This window comes from Zea mays, chromosome 3 (genome assembly GCF_902167145.1).
Source record: "Zea mays cultivar B73 chromosome 3, Zm-B73-REFERENCE-NAM-5.0, whole genome shotgun sequence".
NCBI classification, from domain to species: domain Eukaryota; kingdom Viridiplantae; phylum Streptophyta; class Magnoliopsida; order Poales; family Poaceae; genus Zea; species Zea mays.
The window spans coordinates 41,328,481-41,350,915 of record NC_050098.1 but is presented as its reverse complement, the minus strand read 5'-3'; the positions used below and the strand labels follow the sequence as shown (position 1 = coordinate 41,350,915).

Genomic DNA, 22,435 nt, shown 5'->3' with positions numbered 1-22,435 from the left:
AATAAAAGTAAAGAGAAAGAGAAGGAAGCCTAATGGGCCGAATTCATGCCGCAGCCCATTTTCAAACTCCCCACTTACTCCTCCTGCGCAACCCACATAAACACCGTGTGCTCCTCCCTCTCTGCGACTGCTGGGCGAGTCCCGCACTGTCGGTCACTGCAGTGCACGCCTGGGTGTGCCGTTTCACCGCCATGTGGGGCCAGCTACGCAGAATCTCCATCTACCTTCCCTCAACAGACTCTCGCGCCTGCGACCGATTCTTTCCCATCGGCGCGATTGCTGGGCAGGTCCCCCTCCTGGCGATCCGAAGTACTCGCGCCCAACCTCCTTCTGCCCGAGGTATAAGACCGACCTCCCCTTCCTTCGTCCATCCGTTCGTGGTGCGCCATTGCAGGGAGGAATCAGAGAGAGAGAAAGAAATCGAGGTGAGAGAATGAGGGGATCAACAAATTGGGGGGGAGAGTCCCCGGACCCGCGTGCGTCCTTCACCGGAGTCCACGCAACCGTTGGCACCCTCATCGTGTGGAGTTGCGGTCGGTCCTAGGGTCAATTGCTCGCCGATAATTGTGAGCACCGCGGAAACACAACCTGCCGCGGTCGACTCATGCTTGCAGCGCCACCCCACCGTCGGCGGATGGCCAGGGTCAACCCCTGGAGTTCAAGGAGCATCTTTGTGGCTGTTGCGGGAGCGATGGACAACCATGGAGACTGGGATTCTCCACCGCGGATTCATGGATGCGGCTGACCCTCGCTTCACCGGGGACCTGGTGGCTCTGTGCATAAATTTTCGGTAAGAACCCTATGAGCACGGTCATCATGGTTTGTATTTCGATTAGCATCAATTGGGAGACAGACTTCCTCACGAGGTCGGGTTTGGCATGCTCTGGTGAGCTCGACCATCGTGGGGCAGGGAACGTCGCCAAACTCCGGCGTTGTGAGGTGGGTGATGAGCGTCGGTCGTTAGATAGGGACCTAACGACGCTGGTTAGATCTGCATTCCCCTTCGGCTAGGGCTTCTCTCGCCCGTTGATCGGACATCCTGCTCTTAGGATTAGAACTCGCGTAATTAGAATCCAATCCGTTGACCGCTTGATGAACGGTTCTGATTGGATGTGGAGGTCCCCTTTCACTTTGTTGCATCATGGTTGTCGGTCCGGGATCGGAGATCTGTGAGTCGAGCTTGGGTGTGTCTGATTTCGTGCCATTGGATCTTGATCCTGCGGCGGTCGGTGTGTACTGGTTCGTGTGGTATAACAATCTAATCACAGCCGTCAAGGGCAGATCCATCGGCCGAAATCGTCTGATACCCTGTCGCCATGGCATGTTTGCGAACAAGCCCCTGCGATTTTCAGAAAACAACCTGCAGTCCTGGCACCAGTCGCCCTGAGTCTTAGAGGTTTTGCATCCTAGACCCTGGGTTCTCCGGTAATGATGCGCTCGGTCCAGATAATCAGAAAATCAAATAAATTCATTTGGAAAATACTTTTTAGAGTAAAAATAAATGCTAGAACTTGTTTAATTCATAGAAAAGTCATATTAAGTCCAAATTGATCCATTCCAGTTCCTATAATTTTGTAATAATGTTGTTTATCACATAGTGTCTCTGTTTTGACATGAAAATCATATTAAAATTTATCTCATAATTAATTCCGTATCAAATACATAAAACCTTCGGAAATTCATAACTCCCATGTTTTAATTCCGAATTGATCCGTTCAAGTTGCGTTCGCTCCGTATAAATATTTACTATGCAGTAACAATATTAATTATACCATGTCGCATACTTTTATATTTATTTATCCTATGTCTACTAGATTAACTCTTTTAAATCAAATTTAACCTATCCATAATTATAATATGATTAAAATATGATCTCTAGTCAAGTTATAATTAAAACTAATGTTGAGTTAATTATTTATAAAATAACCTCTCATATGATTTACACTAACCAATTTATAATATAGTTTAATATTTTAATCACATAGATTTTCTATAAATCATAACTCCTTAATCGTAACTCCAAATTTAGTGATTCTCGTTTCCACGATCTCGTTACGACGCATAGATTATTATTATGCAGTTTGTTCTTATGTTTGGTATGATGTTAATTTTGTCTATACCATGTTTGTTTTTATTGCTATGACTAGCGCGAGGTCACGAGTCACCTGAAGATCATCCTGGTACCTGAAATCTCAAGTCACAGACAAGTTGTGCCCTTGATCACTTTTTACCTAATAATATTCTTTATAATCATTTATTCATGCATAGGTTTAATTTTTATGGGACCCAATAGGTCACCCTAGTCTGCTTATCTTGTTACCTTGTTTATCCCTGAATTATTTGGGTAGTTTTTGCTATTGCTTTATATGGTTTGGGGATTAATATTACATTATGTCCATGTTCCAATTATTCTGTTACTTTATTTATGTTCATGTCAAGATCATTATATTTTTAATTGGAACAAGGAGCTTAACTTGAGAAACACGTGCCACCACAAGGGTGGAATGAGACGCCCTTGGCTGACTAACTAGGAAAGCTAGTGGAAGACTACCTTACCCGAAAGGGGCAAGGGCAGTAGGGGAGTTGCATGCAGGGAGGTTCTCGGGTTGATTTTGCTGCGATGGCGGTCAGACGAGGGATTCCTGCAAGTGCTCTTCCCATAAACTGTAGCGGGTTTTTAGAAGCTAGTGGAACTTTGTAAAGGCCTCGTAGTGGATCCCTAGTCATTCACCTCGGTTGTGTCTAAGGGTCTAGCTAACCCTAACGACATGGGATACACGACTTGTGGGTATAGGGTACAACCTCTGCAGAGTGTAAAACTGGTATACTAGCCGAGCTCACGGTCAAGAGTAGCTCAAGACTCTCGCATGATTAAATTATGGAACTAAATTCAATTAGTCATTTGCATTGCATGTGTTATTAATTTTGTTCTATTATTATTATGGTTGATATTTACTTACATTTAGTAACTGCTAATAAAATTTTGACCAACTTTAAAAGCAATGCTCAGCTTTAACCATCCTCTTTGGTAAGCCTTACACTTCACATGAGCTCCCACCTTTGGCGAGTTCATGCATATTATTCCCCACAACTTGTTGAGCTATGAACGTATGTGAGCTCACCCTTGCTGTCTCACACCCCCTCCCCACAGGTCAAGGACAGATACCATAGGATGAGGCGCATGGTGGATGCAGCAAGGTGTTCATGAGAGATCTAGGTCGTCGTCTCCCAGTCAACTTTGGGTTGCTGGATCGTTGTCTCCTTACGATGTAATTATTTATTTATGTTCTCCTATTGTATAATAAAGTTGTGACATTCGTTTCTGTACCACTATTCATCATATGTGTGAGACTTGGTCCCAGCACACCTGATGTTTATGTTCGCGCCCGGGTTCCTAAAACCTGGGTGTGACATCAAGACGTCCTTAAGTCACATTATATAGAGTATCCATTGAAAACCCATTTCTTCCATATTGTGGTCCCTGCTTGAATGTTATCTAGATATGAATGTCAAGATCAATCAAGCTTTAGTTTGATTCTCATAGGAACATATATGGACCAACATCAAACTGGTCAAGTCAATTCATGAATCCTTATATCCTCTTCATTTTGGTTTGACACTTCATATCATTTACTTCAATCTTAATCTTCGTATGTCTATCTTGATCATATCAATGCAAGGTGATTTTCCAAATCTTTGTCCATATAAGCAAAACAAAGTAGAGACCATGTTATACCCATTGTATATTGTCTCCTTTGTCATTTGACCTTTGATTGGTATTTCCTCACTTATTCACTCTTGGTTCCTTCTTTAATAGAATATCATCAAGTTTAACTTGTTGTTGAACATTTGCATACTACTCATTATACATTATTCAAGTGTATTCAATATACTCAATTTCCTGTTCAACACTCAGCAAACTTGTCAGTCCTTAAACTGTGTTGTCATTCAATTCACCGAAATCCACAAAAGGGCTAGATGCACTTACAGGTTCGTGTCCTGCAAAAAACGTACCACCTTCCACCCAGCTCCTGAGGTAACAGCACCCTGGTGCGGTAGATCTCCATGTGCGGCCTAGGGGCCCACTTCTTAGGCGTCGCCTAGGCTCCCTGCTTATGTGTATAAAATAGAACGAGAGGCTTTTGGGTCTGGTTATGCTTACCGTGTTCTTGCGCTAAGGCCCTAGTCTTCTTCTTCCTTAGAAAGCCTTGTGGTCCTTTGCTCTTTTTTGTTCCCTTGCGGTTTCCACCTGCTAGCCCTATGGTCATCTTTCATCCGTTCTTTACCACTCGAAGTTGGCTCGAGGGCTTGGAGGCGAAAGGGTTCCTTCCCCCCGAGCCGATCTCAGGCTGGCATTTGGAGGAAAAGGGCGGTGCTCTAGTGCCTCACGATGGCAAAGTTGTGGTGCTTTCCTCCTTCTACGAGCATGGCTTCAGGCTCCCCTTGCATCCGTTCGTGTGGGGGCTTCTCTTCTACTATGGTTTGGAGCTCCAAAACCTTCATCCGAACATTGTCCTCCACATAGCGTGTTTCACCACGCTATGTGAGGCTTATCTCAGCATGTCTCCCTACTGAAGCTTTGGAGACATTTGTTCAGCCCGCGGGCGGGCCTCAGCCGAGGTGGTCAGTCGTTCATTAGCTCCTTCAACATTCAGCTTCGTGGGTCACATATGGCGTCCTACCTTCCAATCACCCTTCCATCCTTCGTTCGTGGCTATGACGGGGAGTGGTTCTATGTTTGGAACCTTGAAGGGAGTGTGCCCGTGTTCACTGGCCTTGTCCCGGCGGGCAAGCCCGAATGGGACTACGACTCAGAGGAAAGGTTCAAGCCAAAGATAGCGTATATACTAGACGTTGTTGCCAAGCAGCGCAATCGAGGCCTTCTAGGTGAGAGGCTGATCCGTACCTTCATGCAACGCCAACTTCAACCTCTCGTGGCCCTCCAAAGGACAATGTGGCAGTTCACCGGCGAGGGCGACTCTGATCGCCACTCCACTGTGAACCTAGAGAAGGAGAAAGTGGTGGCCCGCGTTCTCGCCATCATGGTGCGGGTGACATCCGACTTCATGGACGATAGTAGAGCATTTTGTGCCGACGATGAGGACCTTGGAGAGGCGTTTCATGCTGACAATGGCCTCGACGACAAGGGGGTAAGTCCCGTGATGAGGGATTTTGCTCGGATGGTCACGTCGGTCGAAGGCGATCGGGATCTCCATCCAGCGGCGACGTGGGGGATTTGATGGTTCCACCGTGTTCACCTCCTGGGTGCTTGATTTGTGGCAACGCTTGTTGCCGACGGCTTCGGGGGCTAGCGGTGGAGCCTCCCCCGCTTGCCGCTTAATAGTGGTGGCGGATTGGCCGAGACTTTGCTTCTCTGCTTCATTCCCCATGAAATGTTCTAGAGCGGTGCCTGCGTTGACTGACTCGTCGGGGCAGGCAAGGCAGAGCGCTCCGGTTGCGGTGGAGAGGAAGTCAAGGGTGTCAAACTTGACGTGGCTCCTAGGGGCGAATGCTGATGAACCGGCCATCAGAATGAAGAATGTCGCTTGGCACACTAACGACCCCCCTACCTAGCACGCCAACCAACATGGTTTCAGAAACTGCGGGACAATAAGATTTGTGTTCGGTAGGGATGCTAGTGCGGACTATGTCCGAATGGTGAGCCACAGGGGGCTCGAAGGTGGATCTGAGACATGGGTTATACTAGTTCAGGCTTGCGCCCTAGTCCAGTGTAGTGTTGTTGTATTATTGCTTGGAGCGTGTTACATTTGAGTGCTTGTGTGTAGAAGATGGGGGTTGTCTTGCCCTTTTATAGCTCAAGGGTAGATCTTACAGTGAGAACTCATATTCTTCTTGAGAGGAGTTTGGCATGTTGTCTTGGGTTGCCTTAGCCCTCCTGGTGTCGTTCGTAGGGGGGGTGCCTTGACGTATTCTTAATGTGGCATTCCGTCTTGTCTAACCGGCGTTTGTGTCCCTGTAGCTTGTCTGATGCCAACGTAGTGGTACCCGATGGGTCCCGCAGAGTGGCCTCACGGCGAGGTTCAGCGTCGTATTCATCATAGCTTCATTTTCCGTCATGACCCTTGTGTCACCTTTCGGTACGCGTTGGCATACACTCGGTATGGCGTACTGTCCCATTCTTTCAGGTATTCCGGTCATTGTAGAGGCTACGATGTCGGGGTTGACTGGTCCCACCTGTCAGCGGGGGCACACCTGAGAACGTATTAGGGGTTGTGTTTGACAGAGGCCCTTTGGCACTGTTCCCCTTGAGAGCACCTAGAGGGGGGGGTGAATAGGTGATCCTGTAAAATTCAACTTATAGCCACAAAAACTTGTCAAGCGTTAGCACAGTTAATGCCAAGTGGCTAGAGCGAAGATCTTGCACAATATGATAATCACAAGAAGTTCAACACAGAGAAGACACAGTGATTTATCCCGTGGTTCGGCCAAGTACAAAACTTGCCTACTCCACGTTGTGGCGTCCTAACGGACGAGAGTTGCACTCAACTCCTCTCAAGTGATCCAATGATCAACTTGAATACCACAGTGTTATGCTTTTCCTTTCTTATCCGTTCGCGAGGAATCTCCACAACTTGGAGTCTCTCACCCTTACACTTGAAGTTCACAAAGAAGCACGAAGTAAGGGAGAGAAGCAACACACACAAATCCACAGCAAAATGCGCACACACACGGCCAAGAATCGAGCTCGAAAGACTATCTCAAAGTTCTCACTAGAACGGAGCTCGAATCACTAAGAATGACAAACGAATGCGCAAAGACTGAGTATGGATGATCAAGAATGCTCTAAGGTTGCTTGGTGTGCTCCTCCATGCGCCTAGGGGTCCCTTTTATAGCCCCAAGGCAGCTAGGAGCCGTTGAGAGCAAATCTGGAAGGCCAATCTTGCCTTCTGTCGTCGGGTGCACCGGACAGTCCGGTGCACACCGGACACTGTCCGGTGCCCGATTTCTTTCCTTAAACAGCGCAGCCGACCGTTGCAGATCTGGGAGCCGTTGGCGCACCGGACATGTCCGGTGCACACCGGACAGTCCGGTGCCCCCTTCCGACCGTTGGCTCGGCCACGTGTCCCGCGCAGATCGTGCGGCTGACCGTTGGCCCGGCCGACCGTTGGCTCACCGGACAGTCCGGTGCACACCGGACAGTCCGGTGAATTTTAGCCGTACGCTGCCGGCGAATTCCCGAGAGCGGCCTCTTCACGCCGAGTCAGCCTGGCGCACCGGACACTGTCCGGTGCACCACCGGACAGTCCGGTGTGCCAGACCGAGCTGAGTCTTGGCTGTACACAGCCAAGTCTTTTGCACCTCTTTTCTTTTCTGTTTCTAACACTTTAGACAAGTATATTAGTACACAAAACCAATGTACTAAGTCTTAGAAACATACCTTTACTTGTGATTTGCACTTTGTTCATCCATGGGCATATATTCACATTTAAGCACTTGTGTTTGCACTCAATCACCAAAATACTTAGAAATGGCCCAAGGGCACATTTCCCTTTCAATCTCCCCCTTTTTGGTGATTTATGCCAACACAACATAAAGCAACTAGAACAAGTGCAATATCACTTCAAATAAAAATAATTTGATTCAACTTTGGCATATATGGATCATCCTTTGCCACCACTTGGTTTGTTTTTGCAAATCAAACTCAAAACTCTATCTCTAAGTCAAACACACATGTTGAAGCATAAAGAGAGTCATTCCAAAAGAGATTGATCAAAGATTTCAAAAACTCCCCCTTTTTCCCATAATCAATACTTCTCCCCACAAGAAGCCAACTTTTGACAAAAGATACAATAAAAGAGTTTTAACAAAACAAAAAGCTCTATTTCACTATTTTCAAAATTTCTCAAGTGGTAGCTGATCCATCTATTGCTTTGGCCTTTATTTTCTCCCCCTTTGGCATCAAGCACCAAAACGGGATCAATCTTGGCCCTTTAACCCCATTGCCTCACCAAAATCTTCAATTAAGAGCAAATAGGCAATAAGAGTTAAAAGATGAACTTGGAAAAGTTACTCTTTTCATCGGAGTGCAGTGGAAGTCTTTCATGGTCCAAGTCCACCGTTTCCCTTTCAATTCTCCTTCGAGACTAAATCAAGCAAACTCAAGCATATGGTTAGTCTCAAAGGTTCAAGTTGTAACACATCTCCCCCTAAACATGTGCATCACTTTGCAACAGACTTGTGAGGTCCAGGGAGTGTTTGTACAACTTGAGCACCACAATAAGCAACGAAATGCAGAGTGAACATGATTAAAGGCATAAACACATGTATGCTACAATTCAATCCAAGTTCCGCGAATCTAAGACATTTAGCTCACTATGCAGCCTGCAAAAGGTCTTCTCATCTAGAGGCTTGGTAAAGATATCGGCTAGCTGGTTCTCGGTGCTAACATGAAACACTTCGATATCTCCCTTTTGCTGGTGGTCTCTCAAAAAGTGATGCCGGATGTCAATGTGCTTTGTGCGGCTGTGTTCAACAGGATTTTCCGCCATGCGGATAGCACTCTCATTATCACATAGGAGTGGGACTTTGCTCAGATGGTAGCCAAAGTCCCGGAGGGTTTGCCTCATCCAAAGTAGTTGCGCGCAACACTGTCCTGCGGCAACATACTCGGCCTCAGCGGTGGATAGGGCAACGGAAGTTTGTTTCTTAGAGTTCCACGACACCAGGGACCTTCCTAAGAATTGGCACGTCCCCGATGTACTCTTCCTATCGACCTTACATCCAGCATAGTCAGAATCTGAATATCCAATCAAGTCAAAGGTAGACCCCTTTGGATACCAGAGTCCGAAGCAAGGCGTAGCAACTAAATATCTAAGGATTCGCTTCACCGCCACTAAGTGACACTCCTTAGGGTCGGATTGAAATCTAGCACACATGCATACGCTAAGCATAATGTCCGGTCTACTAGCACATAAATAAAGTAATGAACCTATCATTGACCGGTATGCCTTTTGATCAACGGACTTACCTCCTTTGTTGAGGTCGGTGTGTCCGTCGGTTCCCATCGGAGTCTTTGCGGGCTTGGCGTCCTTCATCCCAAACCGCTTTAGCAGATCTTGCGTGTACTTCGTTTGGGAGATAAAGGTGCCGTCCTTGAGTTGCTTCACTTGGAACCCAAGGAAGTAGTTCAACTCGCCCATCATTGACATCTCGAATTTCTGCGTCATCACCCTGCTAAACTCTTCACAAGACTTTTTATTAGTAGAACCAAATATTATGTCATCGACATAAATTTGACACACAAACAAATCACCATCACATGTCTTAGTGAAAAGAGTTGGATCGGCTTTCCCAACCTCGAAAGCATTTGCAATTAAGAAATCTCTAAGGCATTCATACCATGCTCTTGGGGCTTGCTTAAGTCCATAGAGCGCCTTAGAGAGCTTACACACGTGGTCGGGATACCGTTCATCCTCGAAGCCAGGGGGTTGCTCCACGTACACCTCCTCCTTGATTGGCCCATTGAGGAAAGCGCTCTTCACATCCATTTGGTATAACCTGAAAGAATGGTGAGCGGCATATGCTAGCAAAATACGAATGGACTCTAGCCTAGCCACAGGAGCAAAAGTCTCCTCAAAGTCCAAACCTGCGACTTGGGCATAACCTTTTGCCACAAGTCGAGCCTTGTTCCTTGTCACCACTCCGTGCTCGTCTTGTTTGTTGCGGAACACCCACTTGGTTCCCACAACATTTTGCTTGGGACGAGGCACCAGCGTCCAAACTTCATTGCGCTTGAAGTTGTTGAGCTCCTCTTGCATGGCCAACACCCAGTCCGGATCTAGCAAGGCCTCTTCTACCCTGAAAGGCTCAATAGAAGAGACAAAAGAGTAATGTTCACAAAAATTAACTAATCGAGACCGAGTAGTTACTCCCTTGCTAATGTCACCCAGAATTTGGTCGACGGGATGATCCCTTTGAATCATCGCTCGAACTTGGGTTGGAGGTGCCGGTTCCGCTTCTTCCTCCATCACATGATCATCTTGTGCTCCCCCTTGATCACACGTCTCTTGTTGATGAACCTGTTCATCTTCTTGAGTTGGGGGATGCACCACAGTTGAGGAAGAAGGTTGATCTCGTTCATCTTGTTCCTGTGGCCGAACTTCTCCAATCGCCATGGTTCGTATAGCGGCCTTTGGAACATCTTCTTCATCTACATCATCACAATCAACAACTTGCTCTCTTGGAGAGCCATTAGTCTCATCAAATACAATGTCGCTAGAGACTTCAACCAAACCCGATAATTTGTTGAAGACTCTATACGCCTTTGTATTTGAATCATAACCTAACAAAAACCCTTCTACAACTTTGGGAGCAAATTTAGAATTTCTACCCTTCTTTACTAGAATGTAGCACTTGCTCCCAAATACACGAAAGTAAGATACATTGGGTTTGTTACCGGTTAGTAGCTCATACGACGTCTTCTTGAGGAGGCGGTGAAGGTAGACCCTGTTGATGGCGTGGCAAGCCGTGTTCACGGCTTCCGTCCAAAAGCACTCGGGGGTCTTGAACTCTCCTAGCATCGTCCTCGCCATATCGATGAGCGTCCTGTTCTTCCTCTCTACCACACCATTTTGCTGTGGTGTGTAGGGAGCGGAGAACTCGTGCTTGATCCCTTCCTCTTCAAGGAACTCCTCCACTTGAAGGTTCTTGAACTCGGACCCGTTGTCGCTCCTTATCTTCTTCACTTTGAGCTCAAACTCATTTTGAGCTCTCCTGAGGAAGCGCTTGAGGGTCCCTTGGGTTTCAGACTTATCCTGCAAAAAGAACACCCAAGTGAAGCGGGAAAAGTCATCAACAATAACTAAACCATACTTACTTCCTCCTATGCTTAGATAGGCGACGGGTCCGAAGAGGTCCATATGCAGCAGCTCCAAAGGTCTTGAGGTGGTCATCACATTCTTGCTGTGATGTGCTCCTCCCACTTGTTTACCTGCTTGACAAGCTGCACAAGGTCTATCTTTTTCGAATTGCACGTTAGTTAAACCTATCACGTGTTCTCCCTTTAGAAGCTTGTGAAGGTTCTTCATCCCCACATGTGCTAAGCGGCGGTGCCACAGCCAGCCCATGCTAGTCTTAGCTATTAAGCATGCATCTAGACCGGCCTCTTCTTTTGCAAAATCAACTAAATAAAGTTTGTCGTCTAATACACCCTTAAAAGCTAGTGAACCATCACTTCTTCTAAAGACAGACACATCTACATTTGTAAATAGACAGTTATATCCCATATTGCATAATTGACTAACAGATAGTAAATTATATCCCAGAGACTCAACTAAAAACACATTAGAAATTGAGTGCTCATTTGAGATTGCAATTTTACCTAACCCTTTTTACCTTGCCTTGATTCCCATCACCGAATATAATTGAATCTTGGGAATCCCTATTCTTGACGTAGGAGGTGAACATCTTCTTCTCCCCCGTCATATGGTTTGTGCATCCGCTGTCGATAATCCAGCTTGAACCCCCGGATGCATAAACCTGCAAGGCAAATTTAGGCTTGGGTTTTAGGTACCCAACTCATGTTGGGTCCTACAAGGTTAGCACAAATATCCTTAGGGACCCAAATGCAAGTTTTGTCTCCCTTGCATTTTGCCCCTAACTTCCTAGCAATTACCTTTCTATTCTTTCTACAAATTGCAAAGGAAGCATTCAAAGCATGATATATTGTAGAAGGCTCATTAACTTTCCTAGGAATATTAACAACATTTCTCCTAGGCATATTATGAACAACATCCCTTCTACCAACATTTCTATCATGCATGTATGAAGAACTGGAAGCAAACATAGCATGGGAAAAATCATCGTACGCATTATAACTCCTATAAGCATTTCTAGTTTGTCTCCTATCATGATACAAAAAGGCATGGTTCTTTTTAGCACTAGTAGCCATATGGGCCTTCCCTTTCTCCTTAGCGGGAATGGGAGCCTTATGGCTTGTTAAGTTCTTGGCTTCCCTCTTGAAGCCAAGTCCATCCTTAATTGAGGGGTGTCTACCGATCGTGTAGGCATCCCTTGCAAATTTCAGTTTATCAAATTCATTCTTGCTAGTCTTAAGTTGGGCATTAAGACTAGTCAATTCCTCAGTTAATTTGAAAATTGAAACTAAATGATCACTACAAGCATCAACATCGAAATCTTTACACCTAGTGCAAATCTCAACATGTTCTACACAAGAATTAGATTTACTAGCTACTTCAAGTTTAGCATTTAAGTCATTATTAACACTCTTTAAAGTAGCAATGGTTTCATGACAAGAAGATAGTTCACTAGAAAGCACTTCATTTCTTTTAACTTCTAAAGCACAAGATTTTTGTGCCTCTACAAATTTGTCATGCTCTTCATACAAAAGGTCCTCTTGTTTTTCTAAGAGTCTATCTTTTTCATTCAAAGCATCAATCAATTCATTAATTTTATCTACTTTAGTTCTATCCAATCCCTTGAACAAACTAGAGTAATCTACTTCATCATCACTAGACTCATCATCACTGGAAGAATCATAAGTGACATTGTTTTGATTACATACCTTCTTCTCCCTTGCCATAAGGCATGTGTGACGCTCGTTGGGGAAGAGGGATGACTTGTTGAAGGCAGTGGCGGCGAGTCCTTCATTGTCGGAGTCGGAGGAGGAGCAATCCGAATCCCACTCCTTTCCGATATGTGCCTCGCCCTTGGCCTTCTTGTAATACTTCTTCTTTTCCCTCTTGCTCCCGTGTTCCTGGTCACTATCATTGTCGGGACAGTTAGCAATAAAATGACCAAGCTTACCGCATTTGAAGCATGATCGCTTTCCCTTGGTCTTAGTCTTGCTTGGCTGTCCCTTGCGACCCTTTAGTGCCGTCTTGAATCTTTTGATGATGATGGCCATCTCTTCATCATTAAGACCGACCGCCTCAATTTGCGCCACCTTGCTGGGTAGCGTCTCCTTGCTCCTTGTTGCCTTGAGAGCAATGGGTTGAGGCTCATGGATTGGGCCGTTCAACGCGTCGTCCACGTACCTCGCCTCCTTGATCATCATTCGCCCGCTTACAAATTTTCCAAGAATTTCTTCGGGCGACATCTTGATGTACCTAGGATTTTCACGAATATTGTTCACCAAGTGAGGATCAAGAACGGTAAATGACCTTAGCATTAGGCGGACGACGTCGTGATCCGTCCATCGCGTGCTTCCGTAGCTCCTTATTTTGTTGATAAGGATCTTGAGCCGGTTGTATGTTTGTGTCGGCTCCTCGCCCCTTATCATAGCGAATCGTCCGAGCTCGCCCTCCACCAACTCCATCTTGGTGAGTAAGGTGACATCATTCCCCTCATGAGAGATCTTGAGGGTGTCCCAAATCTGCTTGGCATTGTCCAAGCCGCTTACCTTGTGATACTCGTCCCTGCACAAAGAGGCTAGCAACACAGTAGTAGCTTGTGCATTTTTATGGATCTGTTCATTAATAAACGAAGGGCTATCCGAGCTATCAAATTTCATTCCACTTTCCACAATCTCCCAAATGCTTGGATGGAGAGAAAATAGGTGAGTACGCATTTTGTGACTCCAAAATCCGTAGTCCTCTCCATCAAAGTGGGGAGGCTTGCCAAGTGGAATGGGGAGCAAATGAGCATTTGAGCTATGCGGAATGCGCGAATAATCAAAAGAAAAGTTTGAGTTAACCGTCTTTTGTTTGTCATAGTCGTTGTCGTCGTTGTCCTTTTGGGAAGAGGAAGATTCGTCGCTGTCGTCGTAGTAGACGATCTCCTTGATGCGCCTTGTCTTCTTCTTCTTCCCTTCCTTCCGTCTATGGCCCGAGCCGGAGTCGGTAGGCTTGTCATCTTTGGGCTCGTTGACGAAGGACTCCTTCTCCTTATCGTTGATCACAATTCCCTTCCCCTTAGGATCCATCTCTTCGGGCGGTTAGTCCCTTTCTTGAGGAGAACGGCTCTGATACCAATTGAGAGCACCTAGAGGGGGGGTGAATAGGTGATCCTGTAAAATTCAACTTATAGCCACAAAAACTTGTCAAGCGTTAGCACAGTTAATGCCAAGTGGCTAGAGCGAAGATCTTGCACAATATGATAATCACAAGAAGTTCAACACAGAGAAGACACAGTGATTTATCCCGTGGTTCGGCCAAGTACAAAACTTGCCTACTCCACGTTGTGGCGTCCCAACGGACGAGAGTTGCACTCAACTCCTCTCAAGTGATCCAATGATCAACTTGAATACCACAGTGTTATGCTTTTCCTTTCTTATCCGTTCGCGAGGAATCTCCACAACTTGGAGTCTCTCACCCTTACACTTGAAGTTCACAAAGAAGCACGAAGTAAGGGAGAGAAGCAACACACACAAATCCACAGCAAAATGCGCACACACACGGCCAAGAATCGAGCTCGAAAGACTATCTCAAAGTTCTCACTAGAACGGAGCTCGAATCACTAAGAATGACAAACGAATGCGCAAAGACTGAGTGTGGATGATCAAGAATGCTCTAAGGTTGCTTGGTGTGCTCCTCCATGTGCCTAGGGGTCCCTTTTATAGCCCCAAGGCAGCTAGGAGCCGTTGAGAGCAAATCTGGAAGGCCAATCTTGCCTTCTGTCGTCGGGTGCACCGGACAGTCCGGTGCACACCGGACACTGTCCGGTGCCCGATTTCTTTCCTTAAACAGCGCAGCCGACCGTTGCAGATCTGGGAGCCGTTGGCGCACCGGACATGTCCGGTGCACACCGGACAGTCCGGTGCCCCCTTCCGACCGTTGGCTCGGCCACGTGTCCCGCGCAGATCGCACGGCCGACCGTTGGCCCGGCCGACCGTTGGCTCACCGGACAGTCCGGTGCACACCGGACAGTCCGGTGAATTTTAGCCGTACGCCGTCGGCGAATTCCCGAGAGCGGCCTCTTCACGCCGAGTCAGCCTGGCGCACCGGACACTGTCCGGTGCACCACCGGACAGTCCGGTGTGCCAGACCGAGCTGAGTCTTGGCTGTACACAGCCAAGTCTTTTGCACCTCTTTTCTTTTCTGTTTCTAACACTTTAGACAAGTATATTAGTACACAAAACCAATGTACTAAGTCTTAGAAACATACCTTTACTTGTGATTTGCACTTTGTTCATCCATGGGCATATATTCACATTTAAGCACTTGTGTTTGCACTCAATCACCAAAATACTTAGAAATGGCCCAAGGGCACATTTCCCTTTCACCCCTATAGTACAGACGTGGTTTTGTGATGGTTTGTTTTATTGTGATGACGTTGCTCAGTGGTACTAGGTCAGTCCCCCTTTCCCTTATGTGTCTTGCTAGAGGGTTGGGCGACAACTCCGTTTCGCCGAGTTGCTCGGCAGGCGGATGGTGGGCAACTCCGCCTCGCCGTGTTTCTTGGCAAGTGGGTTGGTCGGCAACTCCGTCTCGCAGATTTGCTCGGCGGGTGGATTGGTCGGTCGTCTTCGAGAGGCCTTTTGGCCTGCCTCATCAAGTCGCTCGGCAGGCGGGTTGGTCGGTTAGTGGGCCGTCTTTGGGGGACCTTTTGGGCCTTCTTTGGGCACCCGGTTCTTAGGTACCCGATAGTCATGTTCATGAAAGTAAAGCTCTCCAACTTCGTCTTTTCCCAACACGCTGCTTTAGATGAAGGTTAGCTTCGCTATCTTTTGGTAATACGTGGAACATGTTTTTATGCAATGCTTCGAGGACCTTCAACAATAGAGGCCTCCAATCCAACACAAGATATAATACTCTCTTCCTCCTAAAATAAGTACACGAGTTTTTATGAAGAGATCAATATTAATAATACATTATATATATTTCTATAAAAATATACTTCATTCATTCTCTTTTTATTTTTAAGGTTTTAGTTCAAAAATAAACTAGCGAGCGACAAATATTCAAGAACGGAGGTAGTAATTTATTATATAACAAAGAAAAAAGAAAAAATAACTAAGATTGGTTTAGATTATATCTAAAACTACACTTACTTTAAAATAAATTTTGAACTCTAGAAATGTATTTATTATAGGACAAAGGATGTATTATTGTCCTATTTGAATCCACTCTTCTAAAATTTAGAGATCGAAAGTTGTATAGCACTTCAACTCACTAAATCAAGAGTTTAGAGCTAATTTTTTAAAAACTTGAGCTGTGAGGTAAGACTAAGACTTGCAAAAGTGCCTATACTTGAGCTAGTAGATAGTATTTAGTACTCTTTAGATTTTGAGTTTGACTCATTGTGAGCAATTTTTAGACTAAAAATAAAAAGTCCCCTCCAAATCATAGGTTGAACGCTTGACCTTGGCCGTAGTTCTTGACATAGATAATGTTGTTCACATGAGCTATTATACCCACTGCGTATATGGGAAATAAAAGTTCGAGAGTTTTCTCAACTAAGCGAGAAAATCTTTCTTGTTAATGTAACACTATCTTCAACAGCTTATTTATTCTCATCCTCATATTTAAACTTTACTTTGTAATAGTATATGTGAAGGAGTCATTCTAAATTTTACTCTCTAAATTATAATTTGAAAAGTCATTTGGATAAAAATTACTTTCTATATTTTTTCACTTTCCAACAACTTTTATATATCTTGTTTGCACGCTACAAAGTCATTTATATTTCCTATATTTAGCTAGCGAGAAACCCGAAAGAAACGATGACTATATTTAGATAAACACATTTATATAAGTTGTTGAAGAGTATTTTAAAAAAACATCTATTTATATCAACTGGGAAGAATATAGAGACTCTTAGAGTTTAAGTCCCGTTTGTTTCCTTTTATTTTTGAGGAATTGGAATCTTACTATTAATATAGGCTATTTTTATTAGAATGCGACATTCCACCACTTTCCAAAGCTATCATATAAGCCTATCTCAAATTCATTGGGTGAGAGATGGAAATTGATTCTATAGATTTACATGCTATTTTTCTAATATACAACTCATAACACACTCTTCTAATTTGCTTCGCTATAACATAAATGTAGTATATAATTATCTCTCACATATAATTTAGGATAATATACAAATATATTACATATATAAATATATGAACTTAATTAGTTTTATCTAAATTATAATTATTAAAATGGAATTTAATTCCAACGAAACAAACGAGCCCTAAGAGCTTTTAATTTTTGAAGAAGGTATCCTTATATTTGTTGTTATAAAAACGTACGGATCAAACCTTCTATTTTAACTGAATTTATATAAAATAATTGTATTATTTATCTCTCTAAATAAATTTATTGTAAAATTAGATTAAACACTATATATACGATGATATCAATTATATATAGTATAAATATTGATATTTAGATTTATTCCGACGGAGAGTATCTTGCTTTTACACGTACGACGCAGCAGCACAGCTCGCCGCCTCGCCGTCTCTTAGCTGAGGCGTCCGACGCCACCGCCCCCAATCCGGTGAATCTGACTCACCGCTGCCGCCATGAACTGCGCGGTGGCGTGGTCTCCCCCCTCATCCGCTCTCGTCCACCGTCCCGGCCGTGTACGCAGGTGGCGCTCCTCCGTCCGGCCCTGCGCGGCGGCCGTGGAGCAGGAGGGCGGCGCCGCGGGGGAGGCCCCGCGGCTGGTGCTGCACGACTCCCTCGACTCCGTGGGGGTGGCCACCGCGCACGCTAGGGCGGCGCGGGAGGGGTTCGTGGCGCAGGTGGGGCGGCTCACCCGGGTAAGTGCGGGGAGCAGCATCGCCATCAGCCGCGGCCCTGACCTCGCCCGCGCAGCGCTCTGCGTCGCTGCCGAGGACGACTCGCTCGTCTCCCACTCCTCGGTCCCGCTCCCCGTAGATGCCTTCATCGCGCGCCTCGACGACCTCTCCACGGGCTTCTGCGCCGGCGGGAACTTCCCGCCCTCGGGTGCGCCGCCCGAGGTCTTCTTCGATTACCTTAACCGCTACCTCTACGTCCATAAGGTACTGTATAGATTTGTCGCCAAGTTATTCTGATCCGGTTGCTACCCAATTTGGGACTACTACGAGCGAGCTGCTGGAATTCGAAGTCATTTCAGCTGTCTGATTGATATGGCATGATGTAGTATGTCATCTCAACCTCTCACATAAGACTGCCTTCTAGCGAATTTCTGTTGTACATGCAAAGCTTGCAAGTATTGGTGCTAATTTACTAGGATATTTCATTCAGGGGTTTCGGAGAACAAATGGAGTGTCAGATGTGCGGATTATGTACCTTCACTCGGTATGCCAGAATCTAGCTTCTATGCCTTGTATACACTACTGTAGTATGCTATGACTCATTTAGTGTTATTTGGTTGTACAATTCCCAGGTCTTGACATGCCGTTCTGGATCAGCTCTAATGCTTGCGTTAATATATTCAGAGATATTGAAGACTGTACGAACATATGGCTTACTGGATTTTGATGCAGAGATTTTCTTTCCAAATGATCTCAATAGCCTCCCTAGGGGCTATGACAAACAAAAAAGCAAATTGGTCGATGAGCCACATATTATGACTTCAAAGTCACTTTTGGTTGAGGTGAGTTTATTCCAACCTTGTGAAAGGGCCTCTAGCTGAATTGGTTAGGCGGTCTAAGTAGCACTCCTCAAGTCCTGAGTTCGACTCCCCGTGGGAGCAAATTTAAGGTTGTGGTTAAAAAAATTTCCTCGTCTGTTCCACGCCAAAGCACAAGTCTAAGGCTCGGCCCTGGTTTCGGTTGTTCTCACATGGCCTTCTGTTCTCACATGGCCTTCGATGCTGCTGTGTATGGGTGGGGCAGGGGTCCGGGGGTTTTCTTGAACTGTGTGAGAAGGTCTTCTTAATACAATACTCGGGGGTTGTCTTACCCCCGCAGTCGAATTTATTCCAACCTTCAATCTTATCGGAGTCCATTGAGTTTCTTTTTCTGTGCTTAATATCTAAAACTATGCAAGTGTTGAGCATCGAGTGTTAAAGCTAAGGTGCTCGCTGCAGTCTCTAGATGCACCCAAGATACCACAATGAAATTTCTGGGTGGCTGTCATACAAAAGGGAATTTTTCATCTTAATTTTGCCTATACTCTTCACTTTCTCCAGGAAAAAGAATGTTTGCATTTATTTCTAATGTTTCCAAATCAGACTTCAACAAAATCAAATAATTCAATATATTATCTCCTACCTACAAATTTCACCAATATTGGTTTTTGTTATGGTCCTACCGCAGCATGATTCATTTTGTCAGCATCTGATAGATATGGTTTTGTTCCTTTCTTGCCTGTACAAGATTTTTCTTAAAGAGATCAGACAACAGCAATGACACACACATGCACATGCAAACGTGCGCCCACTCTCTCTCTCTCTCTCTCTCTCTCTCTTCTCATGGTAAGCCTGTTGTTCGCTTCAACCATTATGTTGTGAGTAAGCTTGTTCCTAAGAATCCTAACAAATCTTCTGTTTTCTCCTTCTGTGTTTGAGACCTTTTAATCCAACTTGAAACTTCAACCTAATGGGTTGAACCTGCATATAATTAAATTGATTTAGGAATCCAATTTGTTGCAAAAAATTTTGAACAGCGTCAGAACACATTTTATTTAAAGTCGGTGTCTGTTCTTAATGTTGTTCGTAATGTTTGGTATTATTCTGTGAAAGACGGTATAAACAGGATGAGAAAGTTTCTGTTTTTTTTTTTGCAATAACATTCGGACTTATTTTTATTAGTCCTTTTATGCAGACTTTGAGAACTTTGAAGTGTGCATTTTGGCCATTTCAATCTGATCAGTCTAGTAGCTTATTTCTAAATGCTGTTGCTGCAAACCAGCGTGGCCCTGGTACTTTAGGTGATAACCAAGCGAGGTCATATGGGAACACAAGGTACTTTATCTGAATTTATCATTCCTCTTTTTTGGAATATATATATTTATTTTTTACACTGGATGCTGCTGGAGATATGGAGTGATGTCAATTTTGGTTAACAGTGCCATTGAGATGGCTGCTGCTAAAGCTGCTCAGCATAGATTGATGCGTGGAGTATGGACTAATGCTCGTTTTGGTGATATGCGTCGTGCTTTAGCAGGTAGTGTATTCTCTTTCTGCGATAGTTTGAATGTATCATGGCCTTATGTGCCATTCCTTGCCATCGCTTTATTTACAGAAAAGAATGTATTTTGAATTGCATTTCTCTCAGTGGCATACCTGTTCCATATCTTGCATTTTCCATGTTTTAGCTTGTGAGCGACTGATACTACTGCATCACGATCCGCATGAACTGAGGGATTATGCAGCCCTTCTGTACCACTGTGGGTACTATGAAGACTGCCTACACTACTTATCATTGTACCAAACTGCAAAGGTAATTCTTTCAGACATGACCCTGTCGTTCATGGAGTGACCCAGAAAATGTAGAGCTCACAATCATCACTCTACGTCCTTTCTTTGCAGTCTGGGAAATCCCCAACCAATCGATTGGAGATCTTGGAGGACGAAGCTGTGAATACTCTCAAAGCGCGGTTAATGCTTATTTTAGCAGAGGATGGCTGGAGCAGATGTAGACCTGTGGCAAGGTACTGGACCAAGAACTCTGAGCCGTGGTAATTAGAGCTGGCCAACGTTGCGGCTGAAGCAAATAACTACAGATTGTACATAGCATTTTCAACTGTGGATATGTTGTACAGTCACTTGGTAATCCATGCGGGATGTGAATCAAATTCCTAATTTTATACAACACCGCGTTGTTGCTTTATCTGAGATTCGCAGGGCTTTTTTATATTTTTGAATAAATTTGATACAATACAACAACATCCTCAAATCTGTATCTACATTTTTTAGTCAAACAATATTATGTTACAGAACTATCAGTTTTCCGTAAGTTCTTTCAGGCACATAATCATGTTGAGTGTATCTACAGGGTTAGTGTAAACTTCTAGGAAGTGTTTGTTTTTGCTTGCTGTTATACTGGCACACAAGTTCAAGTTCGTTCGATAGACGATGAATTATTCTACACTACACCCCGTCGACCCCGACCCCGAAGGAATCACCATAGAACATTGGCATTTTTGTACTGAATAAATTAACCAGGGACATCTTGCAAAATAATCCAAATATAAAACAATGGATCGCATCACATAGGAGTTACTAGCTAATTGTCTTGGGGCAACACAGAACCAGATACATCACGAGTGGTGAATACGTAAAAGCCACAGGAACCAAACTATAAGCAGAACTAAGACATGCATCAAATCAAGACGACTAGACGAGGCTGGCGAAGACAGCCAGCGCCGCCGCGACGGCAGCCGCGGCAACCGCTGTGGCTGCGCCGGAGGAATGACCGCCGCCGTGGTCCGGCTGCGCCGACGTCGCTGGTCCGGAGGCCGGGCCTGGCGTCGCGACGATGGCCGGCTGGACCATGACCCGCACGATGAGCCTCTGTCCCTCCTCGCAGTGGCCCGGCTCGCCGCTGATGAAGCAGAAGAAGCCCGGGCGGTCGAGAACGAACTTGGTGCCGCCGTCGTCGAAGGTCGCGAGCGGCTCCGTGGTGTTGCAGGCGTCGAAGGCGGTGCGGTCCACCAGGAGCACCGAGTCGTTGGTGTACTTGAAGTCTGCCAAAGGATTCGTATGCATTAACCACAGGCAGATGCCGTCGTTAGCAGTGAATAACCGTAGGACATCAGGATGGGGAGTTAGAGAACAACTCACAGAGGTGGTCGCCGACGCGAAAGCGGTTCTTCATGGTCCACCAGCCGTAGCTGGTGTTGGCGTCAGGGACGCGCCACCCGCGCGGGCCGCCGACGTGGAACTCCAGGCCCTGCGGCGCGGCTGCCTCGGCGACGACGGCGGGGGCGACAAGTAAGAAGACGACGCCGGCGAGGGCCAACACGGGGAGAAGCGCGCTGGAGTTGGAAGCGGCCATGGATCTTGCAGCAGCCTGCGCTCGGTCCGGGCGAGTAGCAGGAACGACGGAGCTTGCCTCTGGCTTGGCACTTCTTACCGGTCGCCGGCCGCCGTGCTCAGTGCTCACAATCGCTTGGTGCGCGCGGGGTGGAGTGGAACTGAGTGAATAGGCCGCGCGTTCGCTCGCTTTATAGGGGAGTGGATGGTCTTGCCAGGCCAGGACAGTTGCCGGGTCGCGTCGCGTCGCCGGCCGGTTGTGACCATGCCAGTTTGCGCGCTCCGGTCTGATTCGATGCGGACGTGCGTGCCTTCGTGGGCGAGAGAGCGAGAACGTGGGGAACGAGGGGGTTCCGGCGGTTGCCGGCTGCTCGCTGCGTGTCATGTCATCGCCGTCACCGGTTGCCAAGCGTGGAAAGCCTCGGCCCTCGGCACATGGAGGTTTTTTTTACTCGGAAGTTAATCTTTGAGAATTTGAGAACAAATAGCACTCTCTGAATTCATCGAACGTTCTTTCCTTCTCTCTAAAACATGACAGTACGTGGATAAACACAAACTTTGAACTCCCATTTCGATTCACATGAAAATTATGGCGAGCAAAATCAGCCATATA

The 22,435-nt window shown here is 45.7% G+C and overlaps 2 protein-coding genes and 1 long non-coding RNA gene across 4 annotated transcripts; 2 read left to right on the top strand and 1 right to left on the bottom strand.

The window, feature by feature from the left end:
• Window positions 1–137: 137 nt before the first annotated feature.
• LOC109944940 (uncharacterized) lies at window positions 138–3,468 on the top strand. Of its 2 annotated transcripts, none has more exons than XR_002268335.1 (2): window positions 138–790; window positions 3,152–3,468. It is a non-coding gene; the product is annotated as an uncharacterized lncRNA (long non-coding RNA). The 2 variants fall into 2 exon arrangements; XR_004857122.1 differs by having other exon boundaries at window positions 2,148–3,468.
• Window positions 3,469–17,325: 13,857 nt separating this feature from the next.
• LOC100278776 (uncharacterized) lies at window positions 17,326–20,675 on the top strand. Its single transcript, NM_001320429.1, has 7 exons — window positions 17,326–17,920; window positions 18,147–18,200; window positions 18,289–18,498; window positions 19,670–19,809; window positions 19,914–20,011; window positions 20,163–20,287; window positions 20,377–20,675. The coding sequence occupies exons 1-7, from the start codon at window positions 17,438–17,440 to the stop codon at window positions 20,527–20,529; spliced, it is 1,263 nt and encodes a 420-aa protein (NP_001307358.1). The 5' UTR covers window positions 17,326–17,437; the 3' UTR covers window positions 20,530–20,675.
• A 299-nt stretch (window positions 20,676–20,974) lies between these two features.
• On the bottom strand, window positions 20,975–21,989 carry LOC100285377 (early nodulin-like protein 1). The gene is made up of 2 exons (NM_001158270.2): window positions 21,631–21,989; window positions 20,975–21,533 (listed from the first exon to the last, which is right to left on the bottom strand). The coding sequence occupies exons 1-2, from the start codon at window positions 21,842–21,844 to the stop codon at window positions 21,184–21,186; spliced, it is 564 nt and encodes a 187-aa protein (NP_001151742.2). The 5' UTR covers window positions 21,845–21,989; the 3' UTR covers window positions 20,975–21,183.
• Window positions 21,990–22,435: the final 446 nt, after the last annotated feature.